The sequence below is a fragment of the Ammospiza nelsoni genome, chromosome 7 (assembly GCF_027579445.1).
Source record: "Ammospiza nelsoni isolate bAmmNel1 chromosome 7, bAmmNel1.pri, whole genome shotgun sequence".
NCBI classification, from domain to species: domain Eukaryota; kingdom Metazoa; phylum Chordata; class Aves; order Passeriformes; family Passerellidae; genus Ammospiza; species Ammospiza nelsoni.
The window spans coordinates 13,166,615-13,182,170 of record NC_080639.1 but is presented as its reverse complement, the minus strand read 5'-3'; the positions used below and the strand labels follow the sequence as shown (position 1 = coordinate 13,182,170).

General features: G+C 38.7%; 2 protein-coding genes across 5 annotated transcripts in view; one reads left to right on the top strand and one right to left on the bottom strand.

Annotated features, from left to right (window-relative positions):
* Nucleotides 1–2,757: 2,757 nt before the first annotated feature.
* Nucleotides 2,758–8,152, top strand: KCTD18 (potassium channel tetramerization domain containing 18). Its single transcript, XM_059475947.1, is given in 11 exon segments — nt 2,758–2,938; nt 4,034–4,245; nt 5,143–5,334; nt 6,370–6,466; nt 6,811–6,871; nt 6,873–6,911; nt 7,635–7,849; nt 7,852–7,903; nt 7,905–7,939; nt 7,942–8,004; nt 8,007–8,152. Coding segments are annotated over 11 exon segments (1,293 nt in total).
* A 4,302-nt stretch (nt 8,153–12,454) lies between these two features.
* The window catches only part of SPATS2L (spermatogenesis associated serine rich 2 like), a 125,358-nt gene continuing 122,256 nt past the window's right edge, over nt 12,455–15,556 (bottom strand). For all 4 annotated transcript variants that reach the window (XM_059475982.1, XM_059475979.1, XM_059475980.1 and 1 more), the window contains exon 13: nt 12,455–13,795. In XM_059475982.1, coding sequence (XP_059331965.1) covers nt 13,400–13,795 — 396 coding nt within the window. In that variant the 3' untranslated portion in view covers nt 12,455–13,399. The remainder of the gene's footprint in view (nt 13,796–15,556) is intronic.

Sequence of the window (15,556 nt, the reverse complement as noted above, 5' to 3'; positions counted from 1 at the left end):
CAACTGGAGCATGATTAGATGCCAAGAAAAATGAAATGTGTTTCCTTTGTGGCTTTACTAAATGGCCTGAACTGCCATTTGAATGCAAATCTGAATTAAGATAAAAAGAAGTGAGTTTTAAGTGGTAAGTGATCATTCAGAGTTACACAATTTCAAAAAGAATTTATTATCCCTGTACTAGGACCAGATGATGATTTATATGATTTATTTGCCTCTTTCCTCTAATGTTCTTCATTTGACTGAAGTCTGAATTAAAAGTTAACAGTCCTAAATATTAACTGAAAACATGGTAGACTATGAATATTTAGGTAATCTCAAAAATAAAAATGTAGTAATAGACCAGAATAAAGCAAATGACACAGCTGGAACTGTAGCTGCTGTGTGTTACATACCATTTGGTATGACCCTTTTGCAAGTGAACCTGTAGCTGAAGTTTTAAATACCTTAAATTGGTGACAAAACACCTCAAAAAGGAAATTAGGAGTAAAAAATTAGGGTAATACAAGATGAAAATCAATAGGAATTGCAAATATAACTGAGTAAACTATTTAAATACAATGTAGGCACATTTCTTATATGTGCAATGTACAGTAAAGTAAGTGGATTTTTACTGCACTTCAGGTAGCAATAAAAGTACACTGTTAATATCTGGGATTTAGTTATCTCATTATATAGTAAATATGATAAATAAAATATTATATATTTTAAATAATATATTGTATATTATATATTCTAAACACATAAGCAGCTCATACCTTCCAGAAAGTCTACACAAATCCAGAGTTTGGCGCTGGTTTTTGCACTCCTAGTTACTGGGCAGTTGTATCCAAAAGGATAGTTTCTTACTGTATGATTGGGCAAAAAACAAACTTTGTAAGCAAATAAAGGAGAATTAAATGGGAACTAGACATAATGTTGCAATTTTTTTAAAGAAAATGCAGCTGCATTTTAGAAATATTTTTCATGTATATAAACTTTGTTTAATGAGGCTGAGATGAATGTGTAACAAGAACTTATTTTCACCTTTCTATTGTTTATTGCATGCATTTTGATGACCACATAACTCTATGTCAGACAAGGAATTTAATAGGACACTTTCTGAATGTCTTTTTAAAATGACTGTATGAGGGTCAGGCATCTTGCCTGCATTACTGAATCACAGAATCATCAAGGTTGGAAGAGACCTTAAGATCTTCTGCCATCAATCCAGCAGCACCATGACAGGAGTCAGCTCAAGCTGCTGTCAGATCGAGACCTGCCCTGCTGAGGGCTTGGGGGCAGCTGGTGGAAGGGAGGCTGGCCATGACCCAGCCATGGGCACTCCCAGCCCAGAAAGCCAAACCTGCCCTGGGCTGCATCCAAAGCCCCGTGGGCAGCAGGGCGAGGCAAGGCAGGGGATTCTGTCCCTCTGCTCTGAGATCCCACCTGGAACCCTGCATCAGCTCTGGGGCCAGCACAGGAGGGACAGGGACCTGGTGGAGTGACTCCAGAGGAGGCCACCAAGAGATGAGAGAAACGGAGCACCTCTCTTTTGAGGAAAGGTGAGAGAACTGGGTTTGCTCAGTCAGGGGAAGAGAGGGCTTTGGGGTGACCGAAGTGCAGCCTTCCAGTACCTTTAAGGAACTTACAGGAAAGATAAGCAATAGTATTTATATAAGTATGTAGTGCCAGGACAAGAGGAAATGTGTTCAAATTGAACAGGTTTATATTAGTTATTAGGAAAAAAATAGCTAATATAAATCTGTTCATTCTTTTCTGTGAGGGTGGTGAGGTACTGGAGCAGGTTGCCGAGGAAACTTGTGGACGCCCCACCCGTGTTCAAGGCGGGGGATCGCTGGAAGTAGATAATCTTCAAGGTCCCCTTCCAAGCCAAACCATTCTAAAATTCTTACTATGGAACCTATAGAAACAGCAATAGAATCAAACCTACTCTGAGTAAACCCATACTTATAATAATAATAAAAAAAATTATAAAAATTAAGCACGGTTTGTGCCTTACAGAGCAGCCGACTGCAGGCGGGTCGGCCACACTCGGGAGGGCGCCTGAGGGAGCCCCTGCCGGCAGCGCCGGGAGCAGCGGCAGCCGAGCCCCGGGGGCCCTGTCACCGGGCTGGCCCGCGGCAGGGACTCCGGGGAAGGGATGGCGCGACCGGGCCACTCTAACTGCCCCTCCGCTCCCCCGGCCCGGCCCGGCGCACTGCCGTTTTACGGAGCAGCGGCGCTTAGGTGACGCGGACCGCCGGCCCGGCCGGGCCCTCAGCGCTGCTCCGGGCCGAGGGCGCGCGGCGCTTCCCGCTCCTGGGCGGAGCAGCGCCCCGGGGGCTGGGAGGGGCGAGCGAGCGGCCCGGGAAGTTAAAGCAGCCCTAATTAAAGATCGGCTTTTAAAGAAGCCTCGGTGTCGTTGGTTCAAAGAGAGCTGCATTTGTAGTACTGTGAACTATGCTCAGGATTTCCCAGGTTATCCTTCCAGAGCTCTAGTCACACATCCTCACCACGTAACTCTGCTTGCCCATTTGTCTCGAAAGAGTAAGCTTTCTGTTTCCTTGCAAGATAAAATGTCATAGGTTGTTACACTAAAGGTGCAGAATATTTGGCTATTTGCTTTACTAGGTCTCCAGAACTGTTTTTAAAGTGGTATCCTATTACAGATGTGCAAGAGCTGAGCTATTGCTTAGGTCTTGTATGTGATATGTTAAGTCTATAAGCTGGCATTAGTTTGTTGCTATTTGTATCTGGTTTAGGTTTGAATAGCTCATAATGACATCACCATTGGCAAATGCAGTGGAAGAAGGCAAGGTTGAAGATGTCCAGGACATTCTATGACTGGATGTGTGAGGCTGTTTATACACAGCCAGGCGTGAGTCTCTGCACCGCTTAAAGGGTTCCATGCTGGTGCCCATGTTTACTGGACGCTTTCCTCTGAAAGTGCATGAATCAGGTAAATACATTGAAGCTCTAAATATCACATTCTGATCATGGAGCTCTCTGGCAAATACATGCTTTTATATATATTTATGCATTTTTTAGTGTATCTTTTCCCAGTTTGCTGAGCATCAGTTGGCTTCTAATTCGAGGTTGTAAAACAATTCCGCATGCATGACTTTATATGTACAGGTAGTTCATCTGAATTCCACAAGTCTATTTGTGCTTGCAAACACGCACATTTATATAGTGCCATATCCCTGTCCACACTGTGTCTTTGGAATCTACTTCTTCAGTAAGAATACAAAAATAGATAAAACTGAAGTTGGCAGAGTGTTTGGCATTTATCTCGAGTCTGTCTGTGAACCCCTATAATCTCCAGAGGCATCTCATTCCCCCTGTTCATTACATAAAGAGATTTGGGTCTGATCTTTGTTTCAAACAGTAAAAATTGCATTTTTCACCACCATGGTTTGATATAAAAGTTTGAATAAAACTGTTCATGGGTGAAATTTCACACTTGTTTGTGACTTAGAAATCCTGCCAAAGTAGATCCAGTTAAAAGAGACGATGGATGAAGAATAGTAATCCCTTGTTGTATACATAAAACTGTTTAAAATACCCAAAATGTTTAACATAAGGAGTTTGCATAACACAGCAGGACTTTGCTACCATCTTTCACAGTTGCAGTGAACAGCCTGTTGTACAGACGGTATGGTTTGGTTGGCTTTTGTGGGGTCCTCGAGCCCTGCAGGCAAGGGAGAGAAAAAGAAACAAACACAGTATAACTTGAGCAATATCCAGGGAAGGTTTCACTAGATGTGTATGGGAACTGATGCTGATTTTAACTCTTTTAAATGGTCTAGAAGCAAAATAGAACAGATCCCTGCAGCAGTGAGTAAAAAGTGATTTCACTGAAACTCCAAAGAAATGTTTACCGCACTAAGAATTTTATCTTCAAATAACAAATATTCCAGGAAAATAAAGTACCATTTAAAAAGAGTAAAGACAGTATACTTACTCCTCCTCAGTAAAACCAGCACAGAAATTTTGTACAAAAGGCTGTACTCGATGATTTGGTAAAGTATTTTAAAACACTTAATGTTCTCAGGAGCATGTCTAATTGATCAAGATGGAAACCTGTTTAAATATCTTTCGGATTATCTTAATGGAGAAATTCAGATTCCTGAAGATGAAAAAGTTAGAACTGCATTGCAGGAGGAAGCAGATTATTTTGGAATTCCTTATCCATACAGTCTGTCTGATCATTTGGCTAATGAAATGGAAGTACACTCTTCAAGGTCCAATATAGAGCTTAAAAAGGTCCTGACATTTATTAAAATTTTTGATGCTGAACTCCCCAACCCATGCCGTTCTTTAGCATCAAACACTAAAACTACAATATGTCCAAGTTAGCACTTCTTAGTGACCACACTAAATCATGAGTAAATTCAGAGTTTTAGGTTAAGAAATCCTAGAGTTGATAATGCAGTCGGTGTAATTAAGGACACCAGCTTTTACCATCATTGCAATACAGCAACAGTTTAAATGTGAGTGTTGTACATGCAAGTCTGCTGTAGAACTTGTGTAGTAGGAAGGAAATTTAGTTTCCTATTTGGCTTCAAATCTTACTTGAAATTACATTTGATCCCTTCAAGTTGTTTGGGATGGGGTTTCTTTTTCAGTTTTACAAATTATTCCTAAAACTTGTAAGACAAAATGTACTCTGACATTTCTTTAGAATGAGAAAGGAGAAAAGATAATTAGTGTATTATTTAAAATCCTAAGGTTTTAGAGTATTGTAACTTAAAAGCTAATTCTAATAAACTGGCAGGAAATTAACTCATACTACGAGCTCTGGCTGTTATGCCTGACAGTCATCAATGTTCTCTTAGCAAGTTGTCTCTGTATTTCACGTTCTCCCTTACTCATTTCCTTTTGAAAAGTGTAAAAAAATTCCAGGCCTTTTAGTTTCCCTGCATGTTAAGGAGCTGCCTTGCCTTTAACTATTTCTGTTGCCTTTCTGAACCTCTTAGTTTCACAACATTCTCTGGTAACATCAGATAAGAAATAACTGCAGACGTTATTCTAGAAAAACTATATCCTTGATTTATTTAAAAGAGCTCACTGGTAGAGTTAAGAAAACTTAAATATAAAAGCTTATTCAACTAAAAATACTGCATTCTTATTAATATTCTATATGTTTTATGTTTTTTCTAGGATTTGTTGGATTTCTGTGATTCTTACAATTTAGTTTGCACCAAGCCTACAGTTTAACTCCTGCACTATCTCAACACTTCTGGAGCAAGCTGTGAAAGTAAAATTATTGGTGTGTATACCACAAGAGCAGATGGGACTGATGCAATTAATAAGGTGCTAGTAATGAAAATTCATGGTAAAATCATGTACAAATGTAAGGTTACTGTCAAACATGAAAGCACTATGAAGTGAGAATAAATACATATTATAACTATGCCTAAATATTATCCTATGTAGCATAATGCAGCATTACTGTACTATAAATCTGTGGAAGGAATCTTTCCAGCTCCCAAACCTGGATAATTGAATGGCCACACTAAACAAATAAACAAGATAAAAACTAAACTTGGAGGTTAAGAATTTGAGAGAGTACACACAAGGTGGTTAGCATGCAGTTGCTGTTCTTATTCTGCTTGACTTAATATTTTTTAAAATACAATTAAAACAACAATTAAAAATTACTTTCTAACATTTAAACTAAATACACTGAATAAATCCCCATACAGAAAAACCTCCAGAAATATTTGCAAAGTTGGTTGTGATTTATGCACTTCTTTTGTGTAGCCTTCTATGACAGCTGAACACTGAGAACCAAAGATGAAAGGAAATGGCTTTAATTCTTTAAAGAACGTGTACAGCTGTACTGCACTATTAATGTATTTACACGGCAGCAATTGGAAATTATTGGCAGACCTGTACTTACAACTGGAAGCAGTTGGTCTTTGTCACTCTCACAGCGCAGTGTCAGAAGTGTCACTGTGCATCTTTTGATGAAGGTAGAGCTCCTGATGCTTCATCATCTTTATAATTAGGATGCATATCTTCCTAAATTTAGGCTGGGAACATTAATATTTATTCCAATGGTATTCGGCAATATATGAGGTATCTGTTCTCCTACTGTATATTCTAGAAAAATAGGTTTTACATAATTAATTCTGTAATTATTCTTCTATGAACATCTATCCTTTCATGAATATCCAATTTTAGCAACTGGCATTCACAGGAGGATTAGAACCTCTTATTTGAATAAAAAAATCAGAGTAACATTTTCCTTATGCTTTATAAAACATTTACTGCTAAGTCCTTATAGTTAGGATTTAGTAAAAAGAATTACATATTTCACCAAGGTACATTTCTAAGGACTTAGCTAACTAATCACTTGAATGTTACCTTTAAAATAATATTCCTAGAGAAGCTGCAATAACACCCAATACCATCTGGAGCTATTACTCGGTAGCTGAGCTGAAAAAGATGATGGATGCTTTTGATGCCTGGGATGGGAGAGGTAGAGTAATAATTTTTTATTTCAGTATTACTACTTTTTAACATAAAAATAAGAAAAAATATTTGCCAACTAAGTCTAATAAAAACCTCTGCATAAACTTTCGTAACATTGTAAAATAGTAGTGTCTCTTTGGAGGGAAGAAAATGTTTTATGGGATGTTCCAGAGAGGGGAGAGAAATTGACATGAATGAAGCACCATGCTGGCTGTGAGCAATGCTCAGTTCAACAGGTTGAGAGTTTAAATTCTGCATAATAAAATACATGTATTCATGTATTTAGTCAGGTGTAAATATGCATGGCTGTGCTCTCTCAGCTCACCAGTACAGTGCTGCTATGAAATGCAGGTGTCAGCTACTGCAGAGTGCCTCAAGAGCTGATTGAATGTCGGACTCTGAAGAACGCCCCCGAGAGGCAGTTTGCACCATATGCCTCCAGTTTATAAAAGGTACACTCATTTGCATAGATGGTGTAAAATTAATAAACAAATACAGTGCCATCTTTTTTTTCCCCCCTCTATAATTTCAGGTTCCTTAAATATCTATGCATGTTGAGATTTCTCTGTTTTTTTTTAATTTACATTTTTATTAAACGTCAAAGAGTTCTTAATTGCACAACTGAACTCGCTAGAAAAAAAATTATGGGATTTTTTTTAGGCTGGTGAGATTTCTCAGCAGCCTGGCAAGGAGTAACTTGAAAAACTAGAGAGCAGTATTAGTTAAATGGACTGCTAAACCAGAAATTTAAATGAAAACTTTAAAAGGTTAACTGATTTTCATAACTTGGAGATGTATTCTTTTAAAAGGAATTTCTAGAACTTCCTCTCTGCAGTTTTATGGTGATATTTGTGATTACACTTCCATTCTCCACATATTACCTAAAAGCAGCATTTTGCTGGCACAGTCACCTGAGCCAGCCTACAGCCACTTCACTGCTACAGTTTTTAATGTGTCATCTAAGAGAGGCAGAAGAGATTGATGGTTCTAATTACAGAAAGGCAGCCCTGATTGTAGTGATGAACTGTTGGGAGCACTAATTTATGCTTCTTGCAGTATCATGTAAACCTATTTGTGAAAGGCTGTTGCAGATGGTCTGTTTTGTAATAATGTTAGAAAAATAACAATTTACATATGTGGTTCATTTTTTAAAATTGAAGTTCTTTGTTTTACAGATGATTCATTGACTGTACTGAAGTAGAAAGCTGTTTACCATGTAAAGTAGGTCGCCAGCCAATTAAATTCTCAGGTCCCTCAACAAGTACCCACATAAAAGTCAAAAATTCATCTTCATTAAAGATAGCTGCTTGCATTGCTTCACATTCTGCAGCAATTCTTATATGACCCCATAGTGAAAGTCTGATGCTGCACAAAGAAGTTTCTCAAACCACTCCACAACGTGCACAGCAGTGCCCAGCAAGTCCCAGGCTCCCTGAGGAAGGCAGTGCTGGCAATGGGCCACTGAGCCAAATGCCATTCCAGCTGCAGGGAGTAAGAAGCCTGTGAACAACTGTGTAGTGAAGGTGAAAAGGACTCTGCTTTTCTTGAGACACCATCTCAGCCACCACCTTCTGCATCCAGTAAAACAAGTGAACAGGACTGTGCTGAAATTCCTGCAGTGCTAAACAAGAAAGAACCAGCTGTATTAGCAGAAAGTATTACCCTTAAGAATGATAAAGGGGGTAGTGTTTGAGTCAGTCCGATAGACTGGACAGCTCTACATTGTATGGTTGAAGAAGAGGTCATTATCTCATGTGATTCTTTATTCAAGATGAGGTAGAAAATTGTGCTGAAAAAGATAATGAAAAGCACAGGAAGAAATTGTTTTAAGAGCACTGAAATGTGTTTTCTGCTTTATTTCTAGATATTTTTAGATGTTGGTTAGGGAGGAAGAAAAACGGATTAAAAAATCACTCAAGCACATGCAGCTTAACATTCCAGTAACTCCTATTTGTATTTTGTTGTGCTGTACTGTAACGTGAGTACTTGCACAGCATAAAAGAAAACCTCTTTATCAATTTTAACTACAGTGAACCTCAGTTTGTACCTTTAAAGGGGGTAAGGGGGAAGAAAGGGAAGAAAAGTAAGTAGCTTTTTTTAGATAGAAGTTTGCCACAAATGTACAACATATGCATGCTGCAGAGAGCACCAGAAGTTGAATGCACTTACTGGCACTTCTGGTGAGGGTAAATCACCATTTTTGCTCTTACTAGCACTGCAAGGGATCACCTGTGCTTGTACAGTGAGAGCACAGGTGGGGAAGGGAAGAAGTGTGCCGTGTGAGTAACAAGGCTGCTCTCTCTGGAGAGACACCCATTTACACACACACAATACTGTGCTGTGATCTGCCACTGGGGCGAGGCTGGTGCAGCTGTGGCATTTTGTGTCACATTGCTAGGGGATGGCTCTTCTGGGGCTGCAGGGTCTGCGTTACACCTGGCCTTCCATGTCCTTCTGCAGGTCCTTTCAGATCAGGAGGGCACGACCTCAACTTGTGTGCAGCAAAGCACAGAAGTTGAGGTCAAAGTGCCGTGGTTTAAAGAAAAAGCCTCCCTCCTTCCCCTCGTGCAGGCTGGAGCAGACATTCTTGTAGCAGGGCAAATGTTGAGTAATGATACTGAAACAAAGAGCTGCTGTATGTTTCTATCAGCAGAGGAAAGGCAAGTTTGGATTGTTGATTTTCAAGAGCCCTTTTAGCTGTTTAAATCAGTGAACAAAACTTGGCTTTGTTTTGTATGCTTGCAAAGAGTTGGGTACCGGGTTTTTTTTGCTGGTTTTATGACTACTTTTGCTTCTCCAGCACAGTAAATACAGCTGTCTTTAAGAACATTGCCAAAAAGCAAGTTCTTAAAATTCCTGAGACTATTAGAATTACAGAAGGGTTCTTTAAATATTTTATTTGCTAGAACATTAAAGCCATCACATTTTCAGGTTTTGCTTCCAACCATAAGGACTTGAAACATAATTTGCACAAGTAAAAAGCCCCAAATTTTTCTGTATTAACATGAGACATTTTGCCATAAACAGTAGTGACTATAAAGGTATAGAGCACTATAATTTTCTGCTATTGGTGTGTATATGGAAAACCAGCTGACCTTTAGATTATTTAAGCTGGTGTTTTTTCTTTAAAAATAAACCTGAAGATCAACAATCCCAAGGCTCTTCCTATCTCAACAAAAAAAGTTTCACTGAACAAAGGACAAAGCAGAAATTATTGAAGGATACTAACATCATGTACTCTAGTATTCTTTGATCATTTGAGACTAAATTTGTGAAATTTATTTTTCATAATAATCTGACTGAAAAGCAGTTTTTAATACTTCTGTGTGATTTCTACTTCACTATTTATTAAATATCTGAGCACTTTACCATGCACCTTAAAATATTTTTACAAGGCTGTCTAAAGCTGATTTCTTTCAACTTTTGAATTTAGAAAGCTTCTATAAACGTGAAATCAGAGAATATAATTTAAGTAATAAAAGGCATACAAGAAAAAGCATTGAGAACATTCCTACAGGACTTTGAGTTTGTACTACCTCAGTGTTTACTTAATTATTTTGGTAGTACAGTATTTTTCAAGTAACATTTGTGCCATTTGCATTACAGCAGCATTAATGAGTCTTCTCTTTGTCATGGACATACTAGCTTGTGGTTAAATAAATAAAAACCAACCCCCTTGAATTTCAGTAGATGAAATGAGAAAGTGGCTGTGGTGAAGAAGGTAAAGAAAGAAGGACTTGATTTTGTTTATTTTCAATGGGATGAGGCGCTAACATGGCCTTTAAACTTATCTAAGTAGGCACTTCCAGCATGTTTTTTATATCACAGAATCTTGATCACTTTTGATTAACTGCTAAGAGTGATATTGAAGCATTTTATGATAGATGGATAGCATTAACTTTCATGGTGACTGGAACTAGATGCACTGCCAAGTGGTGTGACAATGGTTTACTTTAAATCTTTGTGAAATTATAAATCCCTACAGCAGAGATCATGTTAAAAAAGAAGTGTTCAGCAAGTTATTCCAATTCCAGAATAATTAGGTTTTCTTTAAAGGAGACATTTTCAAGCACATTAAGTGCAGGGTTTTTTATCTTTTCTTTTTTCCCAAACATGGTGAACTAATATAAGTTTTCCAAAGAGCTTGACTGCATTAAGTTACCTTCACTTTTCAGTTTTCCAGCTGTGTATGTAGATCTTTATTTTGCTGGGTTCTGTCCTTACACTGAATTTAATCTTACACAAAAGATAAATAGATTCAACCTGCTTTAAAATACTGCCTCCTTAAGATGTGTTTCCATTTCTGGAAGAGCACTAAGTGCAGTGGGAATTCCATGTTTGTGTTTGAGTGAGGCCAAACAGCTGTATTTGCTTTGCTAATTGAGGGGACTTTTATATAAAAGAGGACTGGCCTGGAAGGGAAGCCTTGTCCTGCCATAAACTCCTTTACTGCCCCTCAACAAGTCCCTTAAAAGGAGAATTGCAGGTAGTTGTCTCTGCAATGAGAACATAAAACCAGTTTTGTTGAAGATGAGCCCAAGAGCTTTTGGCTACTTGTAACTAATGGGCAGATATAATTCCAAGTATACAGAAACCCATGAAATGAAAGATGAAGAGTCTGACACAGTTCCAGAGTGCAGTCACAAAATATGGTTAAAATGTGCATTGGAATAACCTTCCCAAACCAGTGCAGACACTAGACAAAACTTGGTGTGCTAAAACTGCAGCATGCCCACAAGCAGCCCTCTCTACAGCCTTACCAAACCCACACAGAGCTCTTTAACAAAAAAGATGTCTCTATATCATCAGAGAAAAGAGAAATGCCATCTCTCACCTGTTAGTCCTGGATCTGTCTGTACTGAGCCTCCAGTACATCAAAGCTTGGCTGGTACTGAAGAGCACAAGATGGTCCTGTTGTGCTGAGTTATGACTTATGTTACAGATTTTATTTATTTATCTGCAGAAGATCACTTGTGAGAAACTGACTTAAGGAATAAAGTAACTTTCAATAATGCAAAAATCAAATGTAGAAGCTATAAGGAAGGAATAAATGTTATCACAGGTAAGTTAGATTTTCTTTTTTTAGGAGGGATTACAAGAAGAGACACATTTCACAGCTTAGATATAGATAAGAAGTTCCTGTGTAATATCTGCATAAAATTTATAATTAAATCTCTTAGAGTGAGGTTACAGTGAAACGGTAGATAAACTGTAAATAATTAAAAACTCTGACGCAGCAGATACATTTTGAAAAGCTACCTATCTGATGGGTATGCACAACAGAGATTCTGGAATTTCAGTTCCATCTACTCCAAAACATTCAGCTTAAAAGTGTGATAGGTAATTAACTAGGATAATAGCGGTGCTTGCAGGGCTAAGAAAGCCAATGTCTACCAACATGTTTATTTTTCTTTCACCACTCTTGCAGATGACAATGAGTTACTGGCCTTTTAAAATCAGGTTTTACCAATATTCACATGTGGGACACTGTATATGCATATAAAGAAAAATAAAAATATGGGAATGCACTTCACTCTTCCCTTGGAAATTATTTTTCAAAGGCCCTAGAAGGGAATAACCCAGTCAATACTACGGAAGTGTAGAGTCAGAGAACAGAAATTAGGCAGAGGAAATTGTAAAAAGCAATAGTGAACAATCACCTAGGTGTAGACTTTTAAAGCTTCTTAAGTGTCCTCCTGCTCTTACTGACCTTTAACACCTTTCTGATTCTGACACTTAGGCCAACAGGTCCCTTGACGCCAGCTTTGGATTCTGACACCTTACAATGTTAAATAGTAACTTCCTGTAAAATGTGCTCAGCATGGAGGTGGTTCTCATGGCAAGGCAAGGCTGTGGCATTAGAATCAAGCTGGAAGCAAAAGCCTTAGTCCAGTCCAAACTCAGCTGAAAGCCTCCCATTGATACCACTTCCACTACGCAAATACAATTTGAGTAAGAGCACAGGTTAGGAACTGCAAAGCAGCAAACACCAGAGTATTTTAGAAAGAAGATTTTAATTATTTGGAAGAAACAGGTTTTCTGAAATACAGAATCAGAACATAAAGACTAAGTAATTTATTAGTCATAGCTCTTGTTATGGACAGATGGTTCCTACAGCAAAAATATAGAAAAATAATTTGAATTCAAGTCTAGAAGACCTGCAACTTTTCATATGCAAAAAATAAATCCAACTAGTCATAGAAAAGTGGCTGATACGGATGGAGAACAGGGCTGTGCATCTGAATAGCCATTACTATATACATTCCAAACTTAAATGAGCATATTTCCTCAGCCTCATAAAAATAGTTTGTCCATGAAAAATACCAATATGTAATACATTTAATACAATTTATACTTGAATTTAAAGATCTCAGATTATGGAATAATAAGCTAAAATCAAATGAACTGCTTTTTCAACTCTTCTTGTATAGAACAATACTCTGTGTGTATACAGTGTGCATGCATGTACATGTATACACGCACAGAAAGAAGTGTATAGAGATTTGCTGAAAAATTCTACAAGATTATTTGATTTCACTGCAGACCATAGCATACAGACTTCCTGGGATCCTTCTAACACAGGCTGTTCTATGAAATAATAAGGTTGACTGGTATAACCACATATCTACAACATGTTTTTGCTATTATGAATTTAATTACCAATTTATCTTTCCAATCTAGATTTCATTTTTCTAAGAAGTAAATGCTGCTTTGGTAAGATTCCGTACAGTCATGACAAAATAAATGCGAACATATTGGGGAAAGCCTTGAAAGTATGATTTAATTTTGATAATTAGTAGTAATAAAGATACCAACAAGTTTTAAGCAGCAAAAGATTTAAAAGACTATGTTCTGACTTATTTTCTTCACCCACAAGCTTTCTGAGCAACAAACTAAAATGAAGAGATTGAATTTCTCTGCCTGCCATCACTGTGACATTTTAAGCCACCAAAGTCACAGCTGGCACTGAAAGAACAGTGGCATCAGCAGAGACCTCCAACCTTGCAGGACACAAATTGCATTGTGACGCCCTGCCAGCGCTGCCTTGGAAAGGCCTGTGCTCTGCGGTGTCCGGTGTGTGGTGCTTCCGTCGGGACTTCTCCGAATGCGTCGCATTCTCTGTGGTCCTTGCAGTTGTAGACTGCTCTTGATTTTTCAGAGCTCCTTTATTTTTAGATCGAAAGCTGTTATGCTGCTGTCTTCTGTGTTCAGGCCTGGAACCACTCTTGGTATTTTGATCTGCCTCATTACTGGCACCTTGTGACTTATGAGATCCATTGAGCCGCATGTTTTGGTGCTGTGAGTTGAATCTCCGTCTCTGGCTAGAAGGCCCATTCTACCCAGAAAGAAATCAGATAACTGTTAGGTTGTCTGAATCCTTCCAACAAGCCAAGAAACACTGCAGTCAAAATTAACAGTGTTACTGTTAGGAAGGAACAGGAGAGGGAAAACACAAAAAAGTTTTAGTTGTTACCAGAGTCTCTTTATAATATCTATAACCAGAACTATGAGTACCCTACTACATCTGAGTAGCCTGGAGATACAGATGGCAGGTTCGTCACTGATGCCAAATTAAAATCTGCCATGATTCAAGAGAATACAGAAGAGGGGATGAAATTCTAGACATCTCAACAGCAGTTGTTGAGAAAAGGGATCTGCAGGTTCTGGTCAAGAGAAGTTAAATATGAAGCAGAAATGCCTTGGCAGCCAGGAGGGCCAAGCGTGTCCTGGGGGTCACCAGGCACAGCATCTCCAGCTGGGCAAGGGAGGGGATTGTCCTGCTCTGCTCTGCACTGGGGCAGCCTCATCTCAAGTGCTGGGGGCAGTTCTGGGTGCCATGATATAGGAAAGACATGAAACTATTAGAGAGTGTCCAAAGGAGAGTCAGGAAGGTGGTGAAGGGCCTTGAGGAGAAGCCATGTGAGGAGTGGCTGAGGTCACTTGGTCTGCTCAGCCTGGAGGAGACCTCACTGCAGTCACAACTTCCTGTGAGGGGAAGAGGAGGGGCAGGCACTGATCTCTGCTCCATAGTGACCAGTGACAGGACCAGAGAGAATGGCCTGAAGCTGGGTAAGGGGAGGTTTAGGTTGTGTATCAGGGAGAAGTTCTTTACCCAAAGGATGGCTGTGCACTGGAACAGGCTCTCTAGGAAAGGGGTTACAGCATCAACCCTGACAGAGCTCAAGAAGTGGTTGGACAATGCTCTGAGGCACATGGTGGGATTCTTGGGGTGTCTTGTGCAGGGCCAGGAGTGGGACTCGGGATACTCTGGGATTCTCTGAGCAGTTAAGAAGTACTGAAGAACTTAAAACTGACTTTTTCCAAAATAATGACTATTGCTTTCCTAGTAAAGCATTGTACAAGTACTGCAGTATGACTACAGGAAGAACAGACATGTCACATGTACACTGAAGTCAAGTGAAGAATCCTCATTCTGGAAGACACGTCCATTGTGATATTTTTGCTCAGAGGATGCTTTGATTCTTAGTGGGAAGTGGCTGAATTACTCTTATTTGCATGCCTGACAGGACAGGTGATTCCATACATGCTCTGACATTATGCACTGTCTTACATTTCTCTCCAAGCATTTGCTTGAGCCTAAAATCCCTACTAGGACAAAGTTCAGACCAACTTTAGCAGCAGCTTTACCTAAGAACTATTACAACAAAATATAATTCATATATGAATCCTATATTTATAAAATAATACTACTAATATAGCAGAACACTATAACCTGTATTATAGAGCTTCTGAAATAATATGCTTTTAAGCCTGGCATTTAAGCAAAGATTCTGCTTTCAAAGTGTATGTAATAATTTGTCAAGGACTACATGTTTCTCCTCCATACCACTTAGCTAAAATGGAGGGGTTTTCTTTTTCACTCTATTACTGCCACTAGATACTTCTAAACAGACAGCTGTCTTGTCTTTACTCATATGCTATTTCTACTTTGTATGTTCACACTGACTTGAAAATGAAGCTGGAAAATATATGCTTACTATCTTCAAAATTATTAATTAAATATAGACCACCAACCTCTATTTGATTTTGTATTAACAACTTTCAATGCTGTATTTTTCTGAAAGTTTTGGAGTAA